Source organism: Rhinoraja longicauda, chromosome 6 (genome assembly GCF_053455715.1).
Source record: "Rhinoraja longicauda isolate Sanriku21f chromosome 6, sRhiLon1.1, whole genome shotgun sequence".
NCBI lineage: Eukaryota > Metazoa > Chordata > Chondrichthyes > Rajiformes > Arhynchobatidae > Rhinoraja > Rhinoraja longicauda.
In genome coordinates this window covers 81,949,444-81,976,987 of record NC_135958.1, presented here as the reverse complement: position 1 = coordinate 81,976,987, position 27,544 = coordinate 81,949,444, and the positions used below count along the sequence as shown (strand labels likewise).

Here is a 27,544-nt window from a genome sequence, read left to right as displayed (position 1 = left end):
TTGGCTGTACACACTCCCCATGAGAATGTTCTGCAACTGAGCTGAGACATCCTGGTCCTTGGGACTACAGAATCCTGTCACTGCAGCCTATCTGTCTTGACTTATTCCTGCAATGCCTCCGCGCCAAACCTAGTGTCAGATCTGGCTGCTGCTGCTTTCTACTTCACGATCATCTTGCACCCAAAAGTATCCTAACTGGTGTACTTCCAGGGAATGGCTACAGGTAATTCCTGCACTTTCTGCTCCCTTTCCGCTTCCTGATGGGCACCCATCTACTCTCTGCCTGCACCTTAGATGTGACCACATTGTAACCCGTTTATGACACTGTGTCCTGGAGATGTGACCACATTATAACCCGTTTATGACACTGTGTCCTAGGGATGTGACCACATTGTAACCCGTTTATGACACTGTCCTGGAGATGTGACCACATTATAATCTGTTTATGACACTGTCTCCTGGGTAATCCGGTGGTTGCCCAACCGCAGCTCTAGCTTCCCCAAGTGGTCATTCAGGAGCTGAAGGGGCGAGTGATTCCCTCAATCCTCTCCAGTAACTTATCTACCACAGGTATTCAGCTTAATGGTCTCTAGTTCTGGATTTTTCTTTACAATTCCTCTGCAAGCTACAGCATTAGCCACCCGCTCATTTTCTGGCACCTCATCGGTTTCTAATGATGTCAGCCAGCTTAATATCTGCAATTTCTTCACCAGCTCCCCACTATCCTTGGATATACATGGTTAGGCCTCAAAGATTTATTTATCTTGATAAATTATACTGAAATGAGGTAACTGATTAGAATCTGTTCAAGTGTATATTGTTAGGAAAGAACTGCAGATGCTAGTTTAAATCAAAGGTCGACACAAAGTGCTGGAGTAACTCAGCTGGACAGGCAGCATCTCTGGAGAACATGGACACAGAGTGCTGGAGTAACTCAGCTGGACAGGCAGCATCTCTGGAGAACATGGACACAAAATGCTGGAGTAACTCAGTGGGACAGGCAGCATCTCTGGAGAGGAATGGACACAAAATGCTGGAGTAACTCAGCTGGACAGGCAGCATCTCTGGAGAGGAATGTTGACACAAAATGGTGGAGTAACTCAGCTGGACAGGCAGCATCTCTGGAGAACATGGACACAGAGTGCTGGAGTAACTCAGCTGGACAGGCAGCATCTCTGGAGAGGAATGTTGACACAAAATGCTGGAGTAACTCAGCTGGACAGGCAGCATCTCTGGAGAGGAATGGGTGACATTTCGGGCCAAGACCCTTCTTCAGACTGATCTTTTTCGGAGGGAAGTAGGAATCACGGGGAGCAGTGAGAGAGGATGTTGCTGAACTCTCATCGGAGAGAGGAGGAGAACTTCTTCAAAGTAGACATACGTTGATTGCGCTGTGGAATGAACAAGATGTGCAGGAAGGAACTGGTTTGAGTCGAAGGTAGACAGAAAATGCTGGAGTAACTCAGTGGGACAGGCAGCATCAGTCTGAAGGAGGGTCTCAAGCCGAAATGTCACCCATTCCTTCAATCCAGAGATGCTGCCTGTCCCGCTGAGTTACTCCAGCATTTTGTGTCTACCTTCCACTGCATATCAGTTTGGAGTGGGATTGTATAGCCTCTGGGCTTGGAGTTTTTGCATTCCCGACACCAGTGGCAATTATCACGCAGCTGTGCCATGAATTAGCATTGTGGGTTGTGGACTGAGCCTGGGTAGCCATGTCCTTTTGTGTGGTGCCTTCTGTATGATTGTTTGCCTCTCAGAATTTACCCCTCTGAGCTCTGTAACTTGCATCTGCCCACTCTCTGACTTTTGAGAATATTATTTCTAATTTTCAGTCTTTCCTGAATTCTAATTTTAATTTCTTCCCTAGAATTGCTGTTGAGATTCTGAAAACCAGCACTAGTGTGGATGTGATGTGGCAAGATGGAACCGTGGAGAAAAGCCTTCGATCCAATGACTTGTTGCCAGTCCATCACGTGGATAACAATGAGTTCTGTCCTGGAGATTTTGTGCTGGATAAGCGTGGTAAGTATTTGGTGTAGTTCGAGCAGTGGCAACAGGCCAGAAAATGCCATGAACGTCAAAGAACAAGCAATTTGGTTCAGGACACCTTTGGTCGTTTGCAGTGACAACAATGTAGAGACCAAAGCAGATTGGCACTGCAGTGCATCAAGGATAGATGACATTAGAAATTAGGAGCTGACCAAATTTAGGACTCTGTCAAATTGTTTTGCAGTGATGCATTGGGGCGGACAGAATTGGGCAGGGTGGGGGTAATGGGTGGGCAGGGTGGGGGTAATGGGTGGGCAGGGAGGGGGTAATGGGTGGGCAGGGAGGGGGTAATGGGTGGGCAGGGTGGGGGTAATGGGTGGGCAGGGAGGGGGTAATGGGTGGGCAGAGAGAGGGTTATGGGCTCGGCGGGGTGGGGGTTATGGGCTCGGTGGGGTGGGGGTTATGGGGTGGGCAGGGAGGGGGTTATTGGGTGGGCAGGGAGTGGGTTATGGGCTCGGCGAGGTGGGGTTATGGGTGGGCGGTGTTCATGGGGTGGGGTGGGGGTTATGGGCTCGGTAGGGTGGGGGTTATGGGCGGGCAGTGTTTATGGGGTGGGGGTTATGGGCTTGGTAGGGTGCGGGTTATGGGTGGGCGGTGTTTATGGGGTGGGGCGGGGTGGGGGTTATGGGATCGGTAGGGTGGGGGTTATGGGCGGGCGGTGTTTATGGGGTGGGCGGGGTGGGGTTATGGGCTCGGCGGGGTGGGGGTTATGGGTGGGCGGTGTTTATGGGGTGGACGGGATGGGGGTTATGGGCTCGGCGGGGTGGGGGCTATGGGTGGGCGGTGTTTATGGGGTGGGCGGGGTGGGGGTTATGGGCGGGCGGTGTTTATGGGTTGGGCGGGGTGGGGGTTATGGGCTCGGTAGGGTGGGGATTATGGGCGGGTGGGGTGGAGATTATGGGTGGGCAGATATAGTGATATGGTGGAAATGTCAAATATTGTTATGTAGACTAGGATGGTTATAATACAAAAGAAAGGAGCAGTTCTAGGTGATCAGGAGAGTTTTGTTTACCAGTACATTTGCATCCAAATGAGGGCTGCTTCAGTTCTGAGCAATGATGTGAGCTAAGTTTGTTCAATGTGCTTGGGGCAACATTTGTAGATAGGTAGGCTGATCAAAAGATTAAGATGCAGGGGATTAACAGTGACATTAACATGGTCATATGGCTTACTGGCAGAAGACAGTTATGGTGGATGGAGGATAAATGACGGTTGTAGATGCAGATGGGTTGGTTTGTAAGTTTGCATTCAGGTGGGGGGCACCTTTATTTGTGAAGGAAGGTGCCAATGGAAGATGAGCAACTGAGAATGAAGCTGGGAAAATACTTTGTGGACCAAAAAAGGCAGAGGAATTAAACATTTTGTATCTTTGTGATTAAAGGTACTACAAATAAGTCATTAAAAAGGGTAATGCGGGGAGCAATTGTGCCATTGCCAACAGAGTATTGGGCGGATTAACAGGGCTTTCAAATAAAGGAAGATGGCAAAACTGAGAAAGCATAGGCTGCTTAGCCTAACAACTATTGCAGGAACTTTGTTAACATCACAAACAATAATTGTAACATTTGGGAAATCAACAGTCAGTATGGATTCATGGAGAGATAACGTGCAACAAGTATTTTGGTTTTATTGAGGAGATCTTGATCACATTAAATGGAGGGAACCAATGGGTTAATTTGAACTTTCAGATGGTGCCCAAGATGGCATTTCATGTGGCTGCAGGATGACCTCCTGGCCTCGACCTGATTGTCTGAGCAGGTGCTAGTGATTCCGGCCACTTGAAACAACTGGTTTGCCATGTTAATCATTGCTGTAGCAGCAACTGTCTGACAATGACTCGCAGGATGAAAAACATTGTATGTGGCCAAATTTGCAAACAAAGATAAGTGGGAAAGCAATTTGCAAGGATAAACAATTGTTCTTGCAGCTGTGTGCTCAAGCAGAGTAATAATGCCTGAATTACTCTTGGAAAGAACAGGCCCCAAAAGAAGGTTGTGGAGAAATTAGATTAGCTGTTAATCAACCCTGTGCTAATTTAAAATCATCACCCCCTTGTACCTCTCTGCTCTCTGCCAAGTCACCAGTTTGTGCTTCATCACATGAGGCTCCAGATGCAGCATGTCAAACTATTTACATTAATGGAAAGATGATAAAGTTTGAATCCTGTGCTCCTGACCAAAGGCTTAGTTGTTTGTCAATGGAGTATTCAAAATTCAGCCAAAAATTAAAACCTTTTAGTGCAAAATGCTAGAGTAACTCAGCAAGATAGGCAGCAACTCTGGAGAGAAGGTACAGGTCGTGACCCTTCAGACTGAGTCAGGGGAAAGGTGGAATGAGAGATAAACAGTACTTGAAATGAATGGAATATATGCAAAAATCAACAATAATCAAGGTAAGGTGTGAAAATGACAGATCAAAGCAGATGGTGATAAGGAAATGCAGAATGGTTCATTGTTGGCTAAGGGGAAGGTGACAAGGAGGCATACAATCAGTAACATTAAGTAAAATTACCTCTTTCCTGCCTTGTGTGTTTGTTTAACAATAACTGATTATTTCCCATCAGCTCAAGGTCCCCAGGAAGTTGGTGTGTATGGTGTTGTCCAATCTGTTGATCACATTGGCCGGACCTGCTCCGTAAAATGGTTCAGACCAAAGGCAAATGGTAGTGAGATTGAGGTGAGTAATTCACTAAGCAATTGTATTGAAACTGTACACTTTTTTGCGCATTGTCTGTTGAATAATGATTGGTTGTTAAAGATCGTAATGTTGCAGTTGGAATTCTGGCTAAATGCTGAAACTGTAACTCGGTGGTACAGTGATGCAGCGGTAGAGTTGCTGACGTACACCGCCAGAGACCTGTGTCGATCCTAACTACAGGTGCTGTCTGTATGGAGTTTGTCTCCCCACGACCTTTGTGGGTTTTCTCCGGGAGCTCTGGTTTCCTCCCACACAAGACAAACTGGTTTGTAGGTTAATTGGCTTGGTTAAATTGTCTCTAGTGTGTGTCGGATGGTGTTAGTGTGCAGGGATCGCTGGTCGGAGCGGACACGGTGCTCCGAAGGGCTTGTTTCTGCTCTTTATCTCTAAACTGAATCAATAGTGAAGATGTGTAAGAACGAACTGCAGGTGCTGGTTTAAACCAAAGATAGACACAAAAAGTTGGAGTAACTCAGCAGGACAGGCAGCATCTCTGGAGAGAAGGAATGGGTGACGTTTTGGGTTAAGACCATTCTTCAGACTGATTAGGGATAAGAGAAACGAGAGATATAGATGGTGATGCGGAGAGATAAAAGACATTGAATGAAAGATATGCAAAAAAAGTAACGATGATAAAGGAAACAGGCCATTGTAGCTGGTGTGACTTGGGTGGGGGAGGGATAGAGAGAGGAAATCCCGGGATCTACCTGAAGTGAGAGAAATCAATACTCGTACCACTGGGCTGTAAGCTGCCCAAGCAAAATATGAGATGCTGTTCCTCCAGTTTAGCCTCGCTCTGAGGAGACTGAGGACAGAAAGGTCTGTGTAGGAATGGGAAGATAATTAAAGTGTCCTGCCCCCCCGGGGAGATCAGGTTGGTTCACATGGGCTGAGTGAAGGTGTTCTGCGAAACGATTGCCCTGTCTGCATTTGGTCTCGCCGATGTATAAGAGCCCACATCTTGAACAACGGATACAGTAGATGAGGTACATAGCAATAGAAATGAAGATAATGCCAGGAACTAGAATCAAATTCCCCTTGCTTCTACTCGAATTGTCTTGATCTGTTGGGGGGTGTGTTGCGTTCTCACTACCCCAGATCTCCTAATTGAGTGCTCCGTAGTGTATTTTGTTGGTTTACTGGCAAGTCTTTTGAGACGGGTCATTCAAATAAAGCTAATTTATAATTCTAGGAGCTGGGCCACGAGGAAGATATAAGTGTTTATGACATCGCTGACCATCCAGATTTCCACTTCCGCATTACTGACATTGTGATCCGTATTGGAAATGTGGAAGAAGGACGGACTGTTCTGAAGGTTGATGAGGTAATGCTGAAGCTTCTTCCTTTTCCGCAGTGGCAGATTTTCAGAGACCAATTGCAGCATTTTAAAATTACCGTTCAATTTTCAATATTATGGTAACCGCAACTTTTACAGAATAGAAATTGGATCTGTTCAGTAGTGGGATATGTTCATATTTTGGGCCCTGTTCTGTTCTGTTTGTATTGCAGTTTAGGTTTGGGTGCTGAAGATAACTTTTAACACCTGGGCCTTGCTTATTTTAATGAAACCTTGCCACATGTCAGTACTGAGAGAATTGTATTTCATTGGCATTTCAAATTTTAAAAGCTCCATGTTGCAATTTGGATGAGCAAGTCATCTGAGCTGGTGACTGCTCGATTTGAAAGATCTTTAGTCCTTTGGGTTTTTCTGCTGCCTTGGGTATCCATCAGGCCATCCAGCTTTTGTTCCAGTGTCATGTTCTTCAGTTTCCTGAACACTTACAAATTTGACGTGGAGTGGACCACTCAGCTATGAGACTTCCTGTCAAAGAATGACTTGATGGCTGATCTGATATTGACTCTGATTCTGCATGCAGAAACCTTTAATCTCTTAGCCAAAGTATCCATCAACCTCTGCCTTAAAAATATTTAGCAACTTTGCTTCTACCCTTTTGAGGAAGCGAGTTCCAAAGACACTCCTCATAACACTTTGAGAGCAATAATCCTTGCGTAATCTATCTTAAGTGGATGACCCCAGCTTTTAAATAGATTAATAGATTAATATATAAAAGGAGACCGTGTCAAGCAGTACCTCTGGAGAACACAGATAAGTGACGTTTCAGGTTGAGAACTTTCTGAAAGTCAGAAGGATTTTAACAGCCAGTTCCACAGGCTGCAGCGATGCAGGGAATGACAAGGACCCGGAGTGGGAAAGTGGAATGCCAGCAGTGTGTCGTACGTCTGTGGTGACCTTTATGGTCGCATTGCTGCCATCATTTTTATTATTCTTTGACTCTCATTTCATCACAGATCACTCACCAGTACCTAGTGTGCCTGCACCTGGTGTATTTTATATCCTGACCAAGAGAAGGCAATGAAATGCCCAATGGAGTGAATGGTTAAATTAATCAAAATATAGAGTTGCGGTTTCCTTCAAGTCTGTCAGTTACCTCTTTCCTTGCTCCATGACATGCTCCAGACTGTTTGGTTGCTGTCATTGAGTTCTCATTTAAACACTCCTTAGCAGCACTCTCAAACCTGCCCAGCATATTGGGTCTCTGTAGATCCATTGCAACTTGCCCCTCTGCAGATCACCTTTGTCCAGAAACCTGCATCACTGACCTGCACCTGGTCTGTCTCACCTTGTTCTGACCATCACAAGCTCTTGGAATAAACCAGATATTACCACTCGATGTCTTGACCTTTTTCCTAACTTCCTATATTCACTCTGCAGGACCTCATCCCTTTTTGTTTTTTCTTCATTTGCGCTAATGTATGCACCAACTTCTGGCTCTTCAACCTCCCCCTTGGTAAGTTTCTGCAGCTGTTCAGCAATTCTTCACCCTGGGGAGGCAACAAGACATCCTGGGGTAGACACAAAATGGTGTACAATACAATACAATACAATATATCTTTATTGTTATTGTACCCAGGGGTACAACGAGATTGGGAATGCGCCTCCCATACGATGCAATAATTTAAGTAATTTAGACAACAGCAACCCAACGAAACGAAACAATTGTAACAGTTTGATCTATGCGTTGTGGCCATCTGGCTCAGCAGGACCGGTTCATAGCAGCTATGGCCCTGGGGATGAAGCTGTTCCTGAGTCTGGAGGTGCGGGCGTAGAAGGCCTTGTATCGTCTGCCCGATGGAAGGAGTTCGAACAGACTGTTGCAGGGATGTGAAGAGTCTTTGTGGATGCTGGTGGCTTTTCTGAGGCATCGTGTGTTGTAGATGCCCTCCAAGTTTGGTAGCTGTGTTCCGATGGCTCTCTGAGCTCTATGGACTACCCGCTGTAGAGCTTTCCTTTCTGCCTCCGTGCAGCTGAGGTACCACACAGGGATGCCATGTGTTAGGATGCTCTCTATGGTGCAGCGGTAGAAGGTCGTCAGCAGCTGTTGGGGTAGACCAGACTTTTTCAGTGTTGGACCAGACTTTTTCAATCGGCATCTCTGGAGAGAAGGAATGGGTGATGTTTCGGGTCGAGACCCTTCTTTCCTACCCAAGACATCCTGGGGTCCTATTTGTGACCATAGAATCTCCTGTCTGCCCCCCCTTACTATTGAGACTCTTATCACTGTCTGGCTTCAACCTACCTTTCCCAGTTCTTGTGCCTTGCATCTGTTTACTGCTGTTGCTCCTCCCTGAACAGTCACCCTCCACTCAATATCCAAATGCCTTGTGTGTTTTGAAGGGAATGACCACGATTTGTGCATTCTGCACTCTGTATAACCATCCTTTGGTCATCCATCTACATTCTGCCTGCACATTGCATGCGAACATCTCACTAAAAGCCCTATGATGCTCTCAGCCTCCTGATGATTGCTTCCAGTTCCTTCATGCATTCAGTCAAGAGCTGCAGCTGGACACTTCTCAAGTGTAGTCACCAAGGACACCAGGGTTACCTGAACCACCTCTTGCAGGAGGAGCATACCTCTTCCCTAACTGCCATTCTGAGTGAGCTAAAACCAGAGGAAAGTTTTAAAAGACCTTGCCTGACCTTGCCTTTGTCCTTTGTTCATGATCCTTGCCAAAGCCTCAAGCACAAACCTCACACTTCAGTCTCAAACTCAGCACTCCCAAAATGGCTTTGTCTTCCTGATTGTTAATGAAATTCATGGTCCATTTTCCAAATGTTATTTTAGAAAAGAAACAAGATAATGGGACAATTTATTGCCTGGAAGGAATTCAGAATTCTGGTTTTGAGAAGTGTTTCTGCATTCCACTAATATCTTTTGCTTTGTTGAAAAATGTATTATTAATTTAAAGAGGAGGATTTGTATACTTTGAGTGAACAATTCTCTTCATTTCAGGAACCATCTGTTGGTCAGGTATCTCGAGTTGATGTCAGTGGGAAGGTTGAAGTCGTCTGGGCAGATAACTCTAAATCTAGTATCCTACCTCAGGTAAGAAACCGAACAGTCAAAACCAAATGGTGCTACTTCCAACTTTGAAGTTAAACTGAGGCATTCTGCTGCCAGTTGAGGATATTTGATAAGAACGAATGAGAAGTGTGCATCCCAACAATTGACGGGTTAAAAGCTTTTTGTCTCCTAGATTCTCATAAATCTGAGTTCTCCCCAAAAGGAATGGGTTTTTTTCCTCTGTATTCTGCAAATTGGGAAGAGATCCTCGGGTAATCACAAATTATTTTGTGTCCATCTCCTTTGAAGTCCAAATTTTATTGGATTGTATTTTGATTGAATCTAGTGACGGATATTTGCAGAAATAATTGGCCTAATTAAATTTGATAGTAGAGATAGGAGTCAAAATCTACAGGCATAACTAGAGAACAATTTGATTAAATTGTTATTAAATAAGTCTGGAATGAAAAACCGGTGTCGGAAATGGTGATCAAGAAAACGACCGAATTAAGAACCCAGCTGGTTTGCTGATTTACTGCAAATTGTCGAATCTGCTGCACTTGATTAGGCCTAGAGATGACCGCTGACCCAAATGTGTACCAAATAACTAGAACTTTCCACACCATGAGCCATAGTTGTACAGCACAGAAACGGTCCCAATGGCACACCACACCCATGTTGATTTTGTTGATCATCAACACTAATTCCATTTGCTTGCATTAGTCCATATCCTTCAGTGGGTATCTAAATGTCTCAAATGTAGTGCTTGTACCTGATTCAACCACCTCCTGTCGCAATGCATTCCATATGTCCCTAGTGTGTGTAGTTAAAAAGTACATTCTCCTTAAATCCCCTTAAACTCGATCTTGCCGTAAACCTACGCCCTGTTTTTATTACCCATACCATGGGAAAAGAATTCTATCTACCCTCTGCCTCCATTTTTTTAAATCAGATTGCCACCTAGCTACCGAAAGCCCACCCAATCCAATCTCTTCCCCATAACTAAAAACCCATCCATGCATGACCAAGTGAAGTTGCATCTTGCATAGAAAAGTAACTCAGCAGATCAGGCAGCATCTCTGGAGTACACAGGTGATAGTTTGGGTCTGGACCTTTCAGAGCCTGGTAAATCTCCTGAATTCTGTAGTAGGACTACATAATTCCAGTGGTGTATTGACCAGAACTGCACCCAATACTCCAAGTGTGTTCTAACTAGTATCTTGTAAACTTTCAAATAACACCCCAAGTTTTGTATTCTATGCCCTGACCAATGAAGACACTCATGGTATCTTCCTCCTTTAGTACCTTGGGTCCAGGTTTATTATTGCCATGTATACTGAGGTACAGTAAAAAGCCATGTATACTGAAGTGCAGTATACAGTAAAAAGCCATGTATACTGAGGTACAGTAAAAAGCTTTGTTCTGCATACTATCCAAATAGATCAGAAATACTCTGCTCTATTGTCCTAGAGTTTGAACTATGCAAAAGGGAAGATACAGTGCCTTATCTACCCATGTTACCACTTTTAGGAAACTATGGACTTGAATGCCACAATGCCTCTTCAAGAAACATTCTTTAGCTGCCATTTGGTGTATATGTCTTACCTCTATGACTTCACAATGACTCACCTTTACTTGTTCAGATTAAATTCCATCAGCTATCTACATTCTACCATAACCTTAGACAACTTTGCTTTCCCCTGCACCATCCTCCAAGTCAATATTCTTTAATGTAACACCTCATCCAATACCATCTGCATCCACGTGCAAATGTTGGGGGGCTGTGGATTACAGAAAGACGGCTTGTTGAGGAATTGTTTCTATTGCAGTTTGCAGCTTATTCTAACCTAACTTATGTAAAGTTGAAGTCAAATTATCCTTGCAATTTGCTTTTTTGGCCAGCATTTGTATAATGTCGAGTCTGACATTGAAGAATCTGACTTGGACTCTCTGGATGGCACCTCCACTGGGGCAACATCGGATGAGTGGGAAGATGAAAGTGACAGCTGGGAAACAGATGATGGGATGACTGAGGATGAGAATGCAAAGGGCAGTGAGGCACTTGAAGTTGGAATCGAGGCGGCAGCACAATTAGAAGAAAGCAAGAGCGAGATGGAGCAAGCACAGGGAGCTGGTGCAGTTGCAAGTAGTTCAAATTTGGATAAAATTGCAAAGGATGGATCTCCCAAAGGTTTTCATGAAATAAAGGAAGCCATCAAAATTTTGGAAAGCTTAAAGAATATGACAGTAGAGCAATTATTGACTGGCTCTGCCACCTCCCTGACAATGGAGCCAGAAAAACAAACTAAGGAGAAGAAGTTTCGAGATGATATCAAGAAGTTGCAGGAAACTCTTCAGAAGACACTTGACAATGTAGCCATAGTGGAGGAAGAGAAGATGGAAGCTGTTGTGGAAAATGAGAGCAAAGAAGAAAAGGTAGATGTACAAGTCCCCGTTAAGTCTGAGTGGTCCAGTGATACACCTGTGCTTTGTCAGCAGAGCAGCAAGCCTGGAGTTACGTTCACCAGCGCAAAAGGTGAAGTCTTCTCTGTCCTTGAATCTGTACCAGGTAAGAACTCCAAGTCAATCTGTCTAGTAATTTGTGGAAGATGAAATTATGCACTTTGACAGTGTTGGGTTGAAGCAGCTAGACCAGTCATTGTAGCTCCATTAGAGCATTAGAATGTAAGGCACTAATGCAGCCCACTATGTGCCAAACAAGATATTCATGTAAACTAATGTCATCTTCCTGCATATTCACATGCCTATCTAAATGGCACTATCACATCTGCTTCCTTCGTCTTCCCTGGCAGCAAGTTTCAGGCTCCTACCATTTGGTAATTAAAACTTGCCCCTGCATCTCCCTTAAACGTCCTGCCTCTCACTTTAAAGCTATGCCTTCCAGTCTATGACAGTTCCATCCTGGGGAAAAAGGTTTTGGCTGTCTAACGTATCGATGCGTCTCATGATTTTATCTATCAGATTTTCCTCAACTTCTGGATGCTCCACAGAAAACAGTCCAAATTTGTCCAACTCCTCCTTGCACCTAATACCCTTTAATTCAGGCAGTATTCTGGTAAACATCTAAAGCCTCCACATCCTTCCTGTGACAGAGCAGCTGCACATAATATTCCAAATGCTCCATTATTGAAGACTGTTGCTTTAAGAACTAGACCTCAAGGTAGCCCTTTGTTGTGATCTGCCTTTCCTTAACACACAAATGCAAAATTGAATCCTTTTTTACACTGGTTCCCTCTTTGGAAGGAGTGGTGTTCATTTTTCATGTTAATGACACTCAACCTTGAAGGAATAAACTAGGCTGAGTTAAATGACATTAATTGGATTGTCATTAAAGAGTTTAGAGAATAGGCTGCTGATCTTATTTGCATGTTCAGTATTCTGATAGTATAAACTGTCTCGGGTCAGGTGTGCAATTAAAATTTGGAGCCAAGCTTAAGGTTTGTCAGGACGTATTATTTCATGTCGAAAGTAGTATGTTGATGCTTTCCTTCAATCATAAGCATTTAGCATTAAAAAAATGTGTAAACTCATTCTTTGTTCACTTAGAGAGCCATGCATTCAAAAAAATGGAATTCCAGCCAGCAGATTCAAAGAAGTTTTTCAGCACAGTGAGGAAAGAGATGGCATTGCTCGCAACGGCACTTCCTGATGGCATTATGGTCAAAACATTTGAGGACAGAATGGCAAGTTGAACTAACCTGCTAAATAGTTTCATTGTTTATTATAAATTTACAATGACATTGCTGTCAATGGTAGATTGCATTTGCTACTTGTTTCAGTGACCAATTGCTGTAAATGATAGATTTCAGCCTGTTAGCATTGTGGGAATGAAATGGAGGGAGGGCCACTTATTTAGCCCCCACATTCAATAACTAGTCCAGTAGATGTCGGCGTAGCTGCCTGACCCACCAAGTTACTCCAGCATTTTGTCTATCTTTCTCCTATTTTCTTTCCATAGGATCTGTTTTCGGCTCTAATCAAAGGCCCAACACGGACTCCATATGATGATGGACTGTTTCTCTTTGATATCCAGCTTCCCAATGTTTATCCTACTGTTCCTCCACTTTTCCGTTATATTTCTCAGTGCAGTGGTCGCCTCAACCCTAACTTGTACGATAATGGCAAAGTCTGTGTGAGTCTCCTGGGCACATGGATTGGCAAGGTAAGCAGCTCATAGAAATAACCCATTACTTGCCCGCTGCATTGGGTGTGATTTAGTTGATTAATCTCGATTGGCAGAAATAGTGCCAACGGAAGACAAAAGGAGCAGATTTTTGTCCTTCGACCAAATGCTGTGTCCAGCAATGGAATGGAAGATTAGATTGGAGCATGGAATTGAAAGGAAACCTTTATTTCCCTGTTGATGATAATGTGTATACATGGATTTGTTGCCATATGCTATTTTATTGAGGAATCACTTTTAGTCAGTTCTCTCCCACCGTCTAATTCTTTCATTTTGATTCAGGGAACAGAGAGGTGGACAACAAAATCCAGCCTTCTCCAGGTGCTCATTTCGATTCAAGGTTAGTGCTGTGAAAGATTTGCTGGATCTATGTGGTTTCACTTGTATGAATGCAGCAGGTTCTGAAGTAATAGTCGGAGACATCATGAAAACGGGCCGTTTGGCAACAAGCTGGCAAATGCCCCATCTAAGCTAGTCCTATTTACCTGTGTTTATATCCCTAGAGTTGTGCAGTGTGGAAACGGGCTCTTCGGCCCAACATGCTCACACCGACTAAGATGCCCATCTACACTAGCCCTGCCTGCATTTGGTCCATATCCTTCTAAATCTATATCTGTCTAAATGTTTCTTAAAATTTCCCGTAGTACCTGCTTCAACTATCTCCTCTGGCAACTCGTTCCATACACCTGCCACACTTTGTGTCAAATAAAAGCTGCCCCTCGGGTTCCCATTAAATCTTTCCTCCCTCACCTTAAACCCATGTCCTCTGGTTCTTGATTCCCCAACTCTGGGCAAGAGACTCTGTATTTACCTGATCTTTTCCCCATGATTTTGTGCACCTCTAATGTCTCATAACTGCAACATGACCCCCAACTTCATTACTCAGAACTCTAAACTATCCCACTAAACTTTCCCTATCCTTAGCTCTCCACATGCCGTTTAAATATGATTGTCTATATCAAGAATGTCTTCCAGCACTTCTTTCTACATACCCACTACCCTCTGTACAAACAAAAGGTTGTCCTTGGGTTCCTATTAAATCTTTCCCCTCAGACCTATCTCTGTAGATTGCAGATAATGGAATCGTGAGTAAAAAACAATCTGCTGGAGAACTCATTGGTCCAGGCAGCGTCTGTGTGGGAAAAGGACAGAACCTCTTTGAGCTCAAGACCCCTCCAATTATGGAGTGGACCGGAGGTTGTTGGTGTAGAGGCGAGGGGAATGTGCAGGGCAAGAACTGGCAGGTGATGGATAGATTTTGGTGAGGAGGGATTGATTTTCACATGATTCTGATGGGGGAGTGAGATTGGGTGGTGATGGTAACCAAAGATAGACACAAAAAGCTGGAGTAACTCAGCGGGACAGGCAGCATCCCTGGAGGGAAGGAATGGGTGACGTTTTGCGTCGAGACCCTTCTTCAGACTGGTATGGGATAAGGGAAATTAGAGATATAGAACATGCGTGGAGATAAAGAACAATGAAGGATAGATATGCAAAAAAGTAACGATGATAAAGGAAACAGGCCATTGTTACCTGTTTGTTGGGTGAAAACGAGAAGCAGTTGCTACTTGGATGGGGGAGGGATAAAGAGAGGGGGAATGCCGGGGTTACCTGAAGTTAGAGAAATCAATACTCATACAACTGGTCTGTAAGCTGCCCAAGCGAAATATGAGATGCTGTTCCTCCAATTTGTGTTTAGCCTCACTGACAATGGAGCAGATCTAGGACGGAGAGGTCTGTGTGTGAATAGGAAGGAGAATTAGTGTTTAGCAACCAGTAACCAAGGCTGGGGGAAGATGACAAAAGGTGCAGATGGTAGAATCTGATTAGGAAGATGGGGAGTGAAATGTTCAACCAGAGGGAGGGATGGTGGGTGAAATGGAATGGGGAAAGAGTGAGCAAGGGAAGGAAGTGGCATCCCTGGAGGAGGGTGGGTGTGAGTGAATGAAAGTGGCGGAGAAGGGGAAAGGAACTGGGTGACAAGGGCAGGGAAGTTTTTTAAAAAGTGTGTATGGTGGGGTGGGGATGGTAGAACTTTGAGGGGTGGTTTACCTGAAATTAGAGAATTCATTGTCAATGTCATTGGGTATAGCCTGGATTAGAGTGTAATAGCCATAAGGAATCGTTTGACATTTTTGGATTGTTTGGAGCTTTAGAGGCTGAGGGGAGACCTGAGAAGTGTGTAAAGTTGAGTAGTATAGATGGACTTTTTCCAAGAATAAAAATAGCAGTTACTTTAGGGTATTAATTTAAGGTGAGAGGGAAAAGGTTGAAGAAGATTTGAGGCAGGTTTTGTTTTCACAAAGATATGTGGAGTTTGAGGCACTGTTCAGACTTGCTCTCATTCAATGGCAGAACAGGTCCCTCTATCCAGTTGTTTTAAATTAAACGTCCACCCGAGTCTTGCTAATGCTGCCTTTGTCCCATTTTGCTCCAGAAAGTGCTTGTGAAATAAAGTAATGAACCAAATGTCATTGCTGTCTTTATAGTTTTGCCGTGGCTTTAGTGTTGGGATCGTAGTTGTGTGTAACATTTCAGGGATGCTTCAAATGTTGTTTAGAACAGAATTGTGGTGAGCAAATGAAATAACAAAAGTGAAAGCTGCATGTTTCTGCAGGTGAGGCAGGTCCAACAGATGTCATCCTGAATTCTTCAGTTCTGTTAAATACTTGTGAATTATGTTATTGGTGCCTTTAGTCCAGCATCATCTTGTGAAGTATACAATGCCCTCCATAATGTTTAGGACAAAGACCCATCATTTATTTATTTGCCTCTGTACTCCAGAATTGTAATAGAAAAAAAATCACACATGGTGAAAGTGCACAAGGTCAGATTTTAATAAAGGCCATTTTTTACATTTTGGTTTCACCATTTAGAAATTACAGTTGTGTTTGTACATAGTCCCCACATTTCAGGGCACCATAATGTTTGGGACACATGGCTTCACAGGTGTTTGAGGTACGGACAGTAGATTCTATGGCGACAGGCGGGACTCGAGGATGGTCTGTTGCCTCCCTGGTGCCAGGGTTCAAGATATCACGGACTGGCTTCAGAACATCTTAGTGAGGGAAGGCGATCAACCGGAAGTAGTTGTGCACGTGGGCACGAACGACGTCGGGAGGAAGAGGAAGGAGATACTGCGAAGTGAGTTTAGAGAGTTAGGAAGAAGACTAAGAAGTAGGACGTCGAAGGTGGTTGTCTCTGGACCTGTACCTCGTGCTAGTGAGGGCAGGAATAGAGAGATCGGGGATATGAATGTATGGCTGAGGGGCTGGTGCAGGGAGCAGGTATTTAGATTTCTAGACAACTGGGATCTCTTCTGGGGTAGGGGTGACCTGTACAAAAGGGACGGGTTACACCTTAACAGCAGGGGGACCAACATTCTGGCAGGTAGGTTTGCTAGTGCTACAAGTGTGGCTTTAAACTAAGTAGTGGGGGGGAGGGGTTGACAAACTGGGAATATGGAGATAATAATAATAATAATGTATTTTATTTATATAGCGCTTTTCATATACTCAAAGACGCTTTACAGAGATTTAGAGAACATAGGGAAATTAATAAATAGATAAATAAGTAAATAAATAAACGAACAGAGAAAGGAGACAAGGTGAGGTGACCTTCAGTGGTTGAAGGCAGTACTGAACAGGTGAGACTTCAGCGATGTTTTGAATGTGGTGAGTGTGGAGGAGTCTCTAACGTTTTGGGGTAGTGAGTTCCATAGGGTGGGAGCAGCGATGGAGAAAGCCCTGTCCCCCCAGGATCTGAGTTTGGTCCGGATGTGGGGGGATAGGAGATTGGCAGCAGCAGAGCGGAGGGTGCAGGTGGGAGTGTGCCTGTGGAGGAGGTCGGTCAGGTAGGATGGGGCCAGGTTATGGAGGGCTTTGTAGGTTATGAGGAGGATTTTGTACTGGATTCTCTGGGGGATGGGGAGCCAGTGGAGTTTATAAAGGACGGGGGTGATATGGTCACGGATCGGGGTGTGGGTGAGTAGACGGGCAGCGGAGTTTTGAATGTATTGAAGTTTACTGATGATTTTTGAGGGTGCGCCATAGAGGAGGCTGTTGCAGTAGTCCAGACGGGAGGTGTGAAGGCGTGGATGAGGGTTTCTGCAGTTGTGGAGGAGAGGGATGGACGGAGACGGGCAATGTTTTTGAGGTGGAAGAAGGCTGTTTTTGTGATGTGTTTGATGTGTTTGTCGAAGGAGAGGGCTTGATCAAAGATGATTCCAAGATTCTGGATGTGAGGTGAGGTGGATACTGGAGACCATCAATGTTGAGGATGAAGTTTTGGGTGGATTTGGTGAGCGTTTTTGGACCAATGATGATGATTTCAGATTTGTTGCAATTGAGTTTGAGGAAATTTGATTGAAGCCAAGATTTTATTTCAGTGATGCAGTTTGTCAGTGTTGAGTGTGTGGTGGGGGAGATTGATTTGGTGGAGATGAGGAGCTGGATATCATCGGCGAAGCAGTGGAAGTTGAGACCATGACGGCGGATTAATTGACCAAGGGGGAACAGGTAGAGGATGAAGAGGAGGGGGCCAAGGACTGAGCCTTGGGGGACACCTTGGGGGAGGGGAGCGGTGGAGGATTTACAGTTGTTAATGGAGATGAACTGGTGTCTGTCAGAGAGGTAAGATTTGAACCAGGGTAGGGCTGTGCCGGTGATGTTAAGGGGGTTTCAAGTCGGGTGAGGAGAATGGAGTGATTTATGGTGTCAAAGGCGGCGCTGAGGTCAAGTAGGATGAGGATGTTGAGGTTGCCAGTGTCGGAGTACAGGAGAATGTCGTTTGTGATTTTGAGGAGCGCAGTTTCAGTACAGTGGTTTGAGCGGAATCCGGATTGGAAAGTTTCATACAGGTTATTGGTAGAGAGGTGGTATTTTGAGTTGGGAAGCTACAGCACGTTCCAAAACTTTGGACAGAAAGGGTAGGTTGGAGATTGGTCTGAAGTTGTTTGGGGTGTCAGGGTTTAGACCAGGTTTTTTCAGAATGGGGGTGACAGCAGCGATTTTGAGGGATGGCGGGACGATGCCAGTGGACAGGGAGGAGTTTATTGTTGCAGTGATAAGTGGAGAGAGAGCAGGAAGGCAGGCCTTGACAAAGCTGGAGGGGATGGGGTCCAGAGAGCAGGTGGAAGTTTTTATTCCTGTGAAGAGGTCATAGAGGTCGGTGGTGGAGATTGGGGAGAATTGAGGCAGGGGCTGACAGGATAAGGGGGGGCAGGTGGTTTGAGGGGGAGCAGGTGCGTTGATGGAGTTAAAGGGGAAGCAAATACAGGAGAAATTGCAAAAGACTCGAATGAATGGGGAGGGAAGTTCTAGATGGGATAAGAGAGTAAGGTCAGGGCCAATTGTGACCGGTGTGAGAGGGGAGGTGAATACGGAAATTAAAGTGTTGTATTTAAATGCGCGAAGTATAAGAAATAAAGTGGATGAGCTTGAGGCTCAGTTAGACATTGGCAAGTATGATGTTGTGGGAATCACTGAGACATGGCTACAAGAGGACCAGGGCTGGGAACTGAATATTCAGGGGTACACAACATATAAAAAAGACAGACAGGTGGGCAGAGGGGGTGGGGTCGCTCTGTTGGTGAGGAATGATATTCACTCCCTTGCAAGGGGTGACCTAGAATCAGGAGATGTAGAATCAGTATGGGTAGAAATGAGGAATTGTAAGGGTAAAAAGACCCTAATGGGAGTTATCTACAGGCCCCCCAAACAGTAGCCTCGACATAGGGTGCAAGTTGAATGAGGAGCTAAAATTGGCATGTTGCAAATGTAATGCTACGGTGGTTATGGGAGATTTCAACATGCAGGTAGACTGGGAAAATCAGGTTGGTAATGGACCCCAGGAAAGAGAGTTTGTGGAGTGTCTCCGAGATGGATTTTTAGAACAGCTTGTAATGGAGCCTACCAGGGAGAAGGCAATTCTGGATTTAGTGTTGTGTAATGAACCTGATCTGATAAGGGGACTCGAGGTAAAAGAGCCATTAGGAGGCAGCGATCACAATATGATAAGATTTACTCTACAAATTGAGAGGGAGAAGGGAAAATCGGAAGTGTCAGTATTACAGTATAGCAAAGGGGATTACAGAGGCATGAGGCAGGAGCTGGCCAGAATTGACTGGAAGGAGGCCCTCGCAGGGAAGACGGTGGAACAGCAATGGCAGGTATTCCTGGGAATAATGCAGAAGTTGCAGGATCAATTTATCCCAAAGAGGAGGAAAGATTCCAAGGGGATTAAGAGACACCCGTGGCTGACAAGGGAAGTCAAGGACAGCATAAAAATAAAAGGGAAGAAGTATAACGTAGCAAAGAAGAGTGGGAAGCCAGAGGATTGGGACTCTTTTAAAGAGCAACAGAAGATGACTAAGAAGGCAATACGGGGAGAAAAGATGAGGTACGAGGGTAAACTAGCCAATAATGTAAAGGAGGATAGTAAAAGCTTTTTTAGGTTCGTGAAGAGGAAAAAAATAGTCAAGGCAAATGTGGGTCCCTTGAAGACAGAAGCGGGGGAATTTATTATGGGAAACGAGGAAATGGCAGATGAGTTGAACCGGTACTTTGGATCTGTCTTCACTAAGGAAGATACAAGCAATTTAAGAAAGGAGGGAGAGAGAAAACGGGAAATTATAGACCAGTTAGTCTGACATCAGTGGTGGGGAAGATGCTGGAGTCAATTATAAAAGACGAAATTGCGGAGCATTTGGATAGCAGTAACAGCATGGATTTACGAAGGGAAAATCATGCTTGACTAATCTTCTGGAATTCTTTGAGGATGTAACCAGGAAAATTGACAGGGGAGAGCCGGTGGATGTGGTGTACCTTGACTTTCAGAAAGCCTTTGACAAGGTTCCACATAGGAGATTAGTGGGCAAAATTAGAGCACAAGGTATTGGAGGTAGGGTACTGATTTGGATAGAAAATTGGTTGACAGACAGAAAGCAAAGAGGGGGGATAAATGGGTCCCTTTCAGAATGGTAGGCAGTAACTAGTGGGGTACCGCAAGGCTCGGTGCTGGGACCGCAGCTATTTACAATATACATTAATGACTTGGATGAAGGGATTAAAAGTACCATTAGCAAATTTGCAGATGATACAAAGCTGGGTGGTAGTGTGAACTGTGAGGAAGATGCTATGAGATTGCAGGGTGACTTGGACAGGTTGTGTGAGTGGGCGGATGCATGGCAGATGCAGTTTTATGTGGATAAGTGTGAGGTTATCCACTTTGGTGGTAAGAATAGGAAGGCAGAGTATTATCTGAATGGTGTCAAGTTAGGAACAGGGGACGTACAACGAGATCTGGGTGTCCTAGTGCATCAGTCACTGAAAGGAAGCATGCAGGTACAGCAGGCAGTGAAGAAAGCCAATGGAATGTTGGCCTTCATAACAATAGGAGTTGTGTATAGGAGCAAAAAGGTCCTTCTGCAGTTATACAGGGCGCTAGTGAGACCGCACCTGGAGTACTGTGTGCAGTTTTGGTCTCCAAATTTGAGGATGAATATTCTTGTTATTGAGGGCGTGCAGCGTAGGTTTACTAGGTTAATTCCCGGAATGGCGGGACTATCATATGTTGAAAGACTGGAGCGACTAGGCTTGTATACACTGGAATTTAGAAGGACGGGAGGAGATCTTATCGAAACGTATAAGATTATTAAGGGGTTGGACACGTTAGAGGCAGGAAACATGTTCCCAATGTTGAGGGAGTCCAGAACAAGGGGCCACAGTTTAAGAATAAGGGGTAGGCCATTTAGAACTGAGATGATGAAAAACATTTTCAGTCAGAGTTGTGAATCTGTGGAATTCTCTGCCTCAGAAGGCAGTGTAGGCCAATTCTCTGAATGCATTCAAGAGAGAGCTGGATAGAGCTCTTAAGGATTGCAGAGTCAGGGGGTATGGGGAGAAGGCAGGAACGGGGTACTGATTGAGAATGATCAGCCATGATCACATTGAATGGCGGTGCTGGCTCGAAGGGCCGAATGGCCTCCTCCTGCACCTATTGTCTATTTGTAATTGCTCAGGTTAATTGCCACCTTAATGCAGGTATAAGAGAGCTCTCGGCACCAAGTCTTTCCTCCAGTCTTTCCATCACCTTTGGAAACTTTTATTGCTGTTTATCAACATGAGGACCAAAGTTGTGCCAATGGAAGTCAAAGAAGCCGTTACGAGACTGAGAAACAAGAATAAAACTGTTAGAGACATCAGCCAAACCTTAGGCTTACCAAAATCAACTGTTTGGAGCATCATTACGAAGAGAGCACTGATGAGCTTACTAATTGCAAAGGGACTGGCAGGCCAAGGAAGACCTCCACAGCTGATGACAGAATTCTCACTATAATAAAGAAAAATCCCCAAACACCTGTCCGACAGATCAGAAACACTCTCCAGGAGTCAGGTGTGGATTTATCAATGACCACTGTCCGCAGAAGACTTCATGAACAGAAATACAGAGGCTACACTGCAAGATGCAAACCACTGGTTAGCCGCAAAAATAGGATGGCCAGGTTACAGTTTGCCAAGACATACTTAAAAGAGCAACCACAGTTCTGGAAATAGGTCTTGTGGACAGATGAGACAAAGATTAACTGATATCAGAGTGATGGCAAGAGTAAAGTATGGAGGAGAGGGAACTGCCCAAGATTCAAAGCACACCACCTCATCTGTGAAACACAGTGGTAGGGGTGTTATGGCCTGGGCATGTATGGCTGCTGAAGGCACTGGCTCACTTATCTTCATTGATGATACAACTGCTGATGGAAGTAGCATAATGAATTCTGAAGTGTATGGACACATCCTATCTGCTCAAGTTCAAACAAATGCCTCGGAACTCATTGGCCGGCGGTTCATTCTACAGCAAGACCATGATCCCAAACATACTGCTAAAGCAACAAAGGAGTTTTTTAAAGCTAAAAAATGGTTAATTCTTGAGTGGCCAAGTCAATCTGATCTGAACCCAATTGAGCAGGCCTTTTATATGTTGAAGAGTAAACTGAAGGGGACTAGCCCCCAAAACAAGCATAAGCTAAAGATGGCTGCAATACAGGCCTGGCAGAGCATCACCAGAGAAGACACCCAGCAACTGGTGATGTCCATGAATCGCAGACTTCAGTTATTGCTTGCAAAGGATATGCAACAAAATACTAAACATGACTACTTTCATTTAAATGACATTGCTGTGTCCCAAACATTATGGTGCCCTGAAATGGGGGGACTATGTATAAATACTGCTGTAATTTCTACATGGTGAAACCAAAATGTATAAAAATGGCCGTTAATAAAATCTGACTGTGCACTTTAATCACATGATTTTTTCTATTATAAATCTCAAATAACACAGCAAAGAGTAGCTGGAAGCCAGAGGATTGGGAAACTTTCATAGGACAACAGAAGGTAACAAAACGGGCAACACGGGCTGAAAAGATGAAGTACGAGGGGAAGTTGGCCAAGAATATAAAACAGACAGTAAAAGCTTCTTTAGATATGTTAAGAGAAAAAGAGTAGCAAAGTCAAATGTGGGTCCCTTGAAGGCAGACATAGGTGGAATTATTATGGGTAACAAGGAAATGGCGGAAGAGTTGAACAGGTACTTCGGATCTGTCTTCATTAAGGGGGGTAGAGGAACTGAAAGAAATTTTCATTAGGCGAGAAATAGTATTGGGTAGACCAATGGGACTGAAGGATGATAAATCCCCTGGGCCTGATGGTCTGCATCCCAGGGTCCTCAGGGAGGTGGCTCTAGAAATAGTGGACGCATTGGTGGTCATTTTCCAATGTTCAATAGATTCAGGATCAGTTCCTGTGGATCGGAGGATAGCTAATGTTATCCCACTTTTCAAGAAAGGAGCGAGAGAGAAAATGGGGAATTACAGACCAGTTAGCCTGACTTCGGTGGTGGGAAAGATGCTGGAGTCAATTATTAAAGAGGTAACGGTTCATTTGGATAGCAATAAAAGGATAAGTCCAAGTCAGTATGCATTCCTTCTCTCCCGAGATGCTGCCTGATCTGCTGAGTTACTCCAGCATTTTGTGAATAAGTCCAAGTCAGCATGGATTTATGAAAGGGAAATCATGCTTGACTAATGTTCTGGAATTTTTTGAGGATGTGACAAGTAAAATGGATGAAGGGGAGCCAGTGGATGTAGTGTATCTAGACTTTCAGAAAGCCTTTGATAAGGTCCCGCACGGGAGATTGGTGACTAAAATTAGAGCACATGGTATTGGGGGTAGGGTGTTGACATGGATAGAAAATTGGTTGGCAGACAGGAAGCAAAGAGTAGGAGTAAACGGGTCCTTTTCAGAATGGCAGGCAGTGGTGAGTGGAGTGCCGCAAGGCTCGGTGTTGGGGCCGCAACTGTTTACCATATATGTTAATGATTTGGAAGAGGGAATTAGAAGCAACACTGGCAAGTTTGCGGATGACACAAAGCTGAGTGGCAGTGTAAACTGTGAAGAGGATGTTAGGTTGCAGGGTGACCTGAACAGGTTTAGTGAGTGGGCAGATGCAGTACAATATAGATAAATGTGAGGTTATCCACTTTGGCGGCAAAAACAAGGAGGCAGATTATTATCTCAATGGAGTTACGTTAGGTAAGGGGAGGTGCAGCGAGACCTGGGTGTCCTTGTACACCAGTCACTGAAAGTTGGCGTGCAGGTACAGCAGGCAGTAAAGAAAGCTAATGGAATGTTGGCCTTCATAACAAAAGGATTTCGGTATAGGAGTAAAGAGGTTCTTCTGCAGTTGTATAGGGCCTTGGTAAGACCACACCTGGAGTATTGTGTACAGTTTTGGTCTCCTAATTTGCGGAAGGACATCCTTGTAATTGAGGCAGTGCAGCGTAGGTTCACGAGATTGATCCTGGGATGGCGGGACTGACATATGAGGAAAGATTGAAAAGACTAGGCATGTATTCACTGGAGTTTAGAAGGATGAGAGGGGATCTTATAGAAACATATAAAATTGTAAAAGGACTGGACAAGCTAGATGCAGGAAAAATGTTCCCAATGTTGGGCGAGTCCAGAACCAGGGGCCACAGTCTTAGAATAAAGGGGAGGCCATTTAAAACTGAGGTGAGAAAAAACTTTTTCACCCAGAGTTGTGAATTTGTGGAATTCTCTGCCACAAAGGGCAGTGGAAGCCAAATCACTGGATGGATTTAAGAAAGAATTAGATAGAGCACTATGGGCTAGTGGAATCAAGGGATATGGGGAGAAGAGAGGCACAGGTTATTGATTGGGGACGATCAGCCATGATCACAATGAATGGCAGTGCTGGCTCGAAGGGCCGAATGGCCTCCTGTACCTATTTTCTATGTTTTCTAAATTGTGGAGTACAGAGGCAAATAAATAAATGATGGGTCTTTGTCCCAAACATTATGGAGGGCACTGTACAACTATATGACTGGTGATTTCAAGTATTTGCGTTGCAACTTGGTCAATGGTTGATTTTCTGATTTGCAGGACTGATCCTGGTGAATGAGCCGTATTACAACGAGGCCGGCTTTGACAGTGATCGTGGCCTTCAGGAGGGCTATGAAAATAGTCGCTGCTACAACGAGATGGCTCTGATAAAACTGGTGCAATCTATGACACAGCTCACTCAGAAACCTGTCGAAATATTTGAACAGGAAATAAAAGAGCATTTTTATACCAACGGCTGGCGCCTTTTGAACAGAATGGAGACTTGGTTGGAAATCAATGAAATGATCCAAAAAAGCAGTGAAGTTAGTGCTGAAGATGTGTCTGTTCACATCTGCCCATCGGATGTGGGGGATGGGCAGATGGAACATCTCTCTCCATCTGCTTCACAGATGCTTACAGAATCTGTTCAGGCCACCAAGGAGCCCAGTATGGAGAATTCTGAAGTTCATGTGAGTGGTCTAGAGCAGAGGTTGTTGGCAGAAGCTGGTTCAGAGGAAAGTGTATGTCTGGAGATGGATTCTACTGAGCAATTACAGGCTGCAGCTGAGACATCCCTAACATCAGAACAGAAGGCTTCGTCCCAGGCTATTGTCAAGCCAAAAAGGCGGCGAAAGAGCTATCGTAGCTTTCTCCCGGAGAAGCGGGGTTATCCTGACATAGGGTTCCCTCTGTTTCCCCTCTCCAAGGGGTTTGTGAAAAGCATCTGTGGCTGTCTACAGCGATACAAGGTAACCTTAATAGAATCTGGAATTCCAGAGAGGAGAGAAGAAAGATGAGCACTGCATCTACGCCACAGGTTTACAAAGTTTTCTAGACTTTTGATAATTGTGTAATAAAAGCAAAAGGATAGTGAGCAAATCAAGGCTGCTCGCTTTTTGTATCTGCAGTGGAGTAGAATGAATATGCGTTACTTCAGGGAGCAGAGCCCGACCGAGCCTGAGCATTTTAAAGCATGATACACACAGTAACTTGCATCCCTGCTGAAAAATGGCTGCACAACGAGACCATAAGATGTAAAAAAATGATAAATGTTTCTCCCAATAACATTAAAGTGGAGTTTATAGCTTGATGTATACAGTATTTAATCCAGATTTAAATGTCTACACATGTGGACTTGTATTAAGTTCAGAATGCTTGATTGCTTCCTATTTATGTAGAAATTGTGAGAGTGCGTGCTTTATTTTTGAAAAATTATTTTTGGTTGCCTTACACTAGTGTAATATAAGACTTTACAATTAAATTGGCCTTAAGATGTCACCGAATATGGGTTTCCACATTTCTTTTCTCACTGCAACATTCCCGTAACATGATAAATAAAGAAATCACTTGCATGATGCAACATTTAGACAAGTGATTTGGCAATTGACTAGTCCTTCCTACTTCCTTTTGGGTACTGACTTGAAAATCTGCAATGGTTGCATTGATTTACAGTTAGATTAAAATAAAAGTGTTGTTTGTTGCATATAATTATTAATTGGAGTAGCAAATATTCTCTGTAGGTGAGACATGAATATCATTTTTGTTCATATGACTACACAATTTAATTAATAGCGGAGTTACTCCAGCATTTTGTGATGCCTCGATTTGTACCAGCATCTGCAGTTATTTTCCTACGCAATTGAATTAATGTGCATTCTCATGTGATGGGCTTGGAGTGAATGGCTGCAACTGTATTGTGCCAGCCGACAATTGACACCCCCCCCTCACCTGTATCCACCTATCACTTGCCAGGGTTTAGCCCAGCCCCACCACCTTTCCAGCTTTTTCCTCCCACCCCAGACTACCCCATCAGTCTGAAGAAGGGTTGCAACCAAAATATTTGTCCATTTTCTCCATACAAGCTGTCTGACCAACTGAGTTCCAGCATTTTGTGTTTCGGTGAAGCTATTGAAGTCTTCCAAAAACTGTTTCAGGAAGGTACCAGTGGGTTGGAAAACTGCAAATGTGATTCCAATTTCAGGAAGGAAGTCAACAGGTGAGTAACTATAGGCTCGTTAGCTTTACATTTGTTGTTGGTAAGATGCTGGAGTCGATAATTTGTGAAGAAATAATCGGTCATTTAAACGTGACAATCACATGAGCAAACAATTTACAGTACTATCAGTATAATTAAATGCAAAACAGCATTGAGAGACGTTGGAGTGTGATCATATCATCATATCATATATATACAGCCGGAAACAGGCCTTTTCGGCCCACCAAGTCCGTGCCGCCCAACGATCCCCGTACATTAACACTATCCTACACCCACTAGGGACAAATTTTACATTTACTCAGCCAATTAACCTACATACCTGTACGTCTTTGGAGTGTGGGAGGAAACCGAAGATCTCGGAGAAAACCCACGCAGGTCACGAGGAGAACGTACAAACTCCTTACAGTGCAGCACCCGTAGTCAGGATCGAACCTGAGTCTCCGGCGCTGCATTCGCTGTAAAGCAGCAACTCTAACGCTGCGTTACCGTGCCGCCCATTCTGAAGTATTGCAAAAACAAAACTAATATACTAAAGTCAACATGATTTTAATGAATGGTAAATCCTCTTCGTTTTTCCAAAATGTAACAAGCAGATTCAGCAGAGTAGAACATGCAGATGTGTTGAGATTTTCAGAAGATTTTTGAATTTGCCTTGTGGGACTGCTGCATAAAACGAGCTTGAGGCATTCGGGAAGGAGAGGTTGGACGAGTGGGTGAAGACTGGGCAAATGGAGTTTACAATATGGAATAACAGCACGGAAACAGGCCCTTTGGCCCACAATGTCTGTACTGACACAGATGCCAATTTAAACTACACATCTGCCTGCACATG

General features: G+C 44.3%; 1 protein-coding gene across 3 annotated transcripts in view; it reads left to right on the top strand.

Moving 5' to 3' along the window:
* The window catches only part of ube2o (ubiquitin-conjugating enzyme E2O), a 71,317-nt gene extending 45,291 nt beyond the window's left edge, over positions 1–26,026 (top strand). The window contains exons 10-18 of one of the 3 annotated variants that reach the window (XM_078401522.1): positions 1,871–2,025; positions 4,616–4,728; positions 5,942–6,073; positions 9,066–9,158; positions 11,019–11,685; positions 12,684–12,820; positions 13,096–13,299; positions 13,603–13,660; positions 24,777–26,026. In XM_078401522.1, the coding sequence (XP_078257648.1) occupies positions 1,871–2,025; positions 4,616–4,728; positions 5,942–6,073; positions 9,066–9,158; positions 11,019–11,685; positions 12,684–12,820; positions 13,096–13,299; positions 13,603–13,660; positions 24,777–25,513 (2,296 nt within the window). In that variant the 3' untranslated portion in view covers positions 25,514–26,026. The remainder of the gene's footprint in view (positions 1–1,870; positions 2,026–4,615; positions 4,729–5,941; positions 6,074–9,065; positions 9,159–11,018; positions 11,686–12,683; positions 12,821–13,095; positions 13,300–13,602; positions 13,661–24,776) is intronic. The other 2 variants (XM_078401523.1, XM_078401521.1) reach the window with 2 other exon arrangements.
* Positions 26,027–27,544: the final 1,518 nt, after the last annotated feature.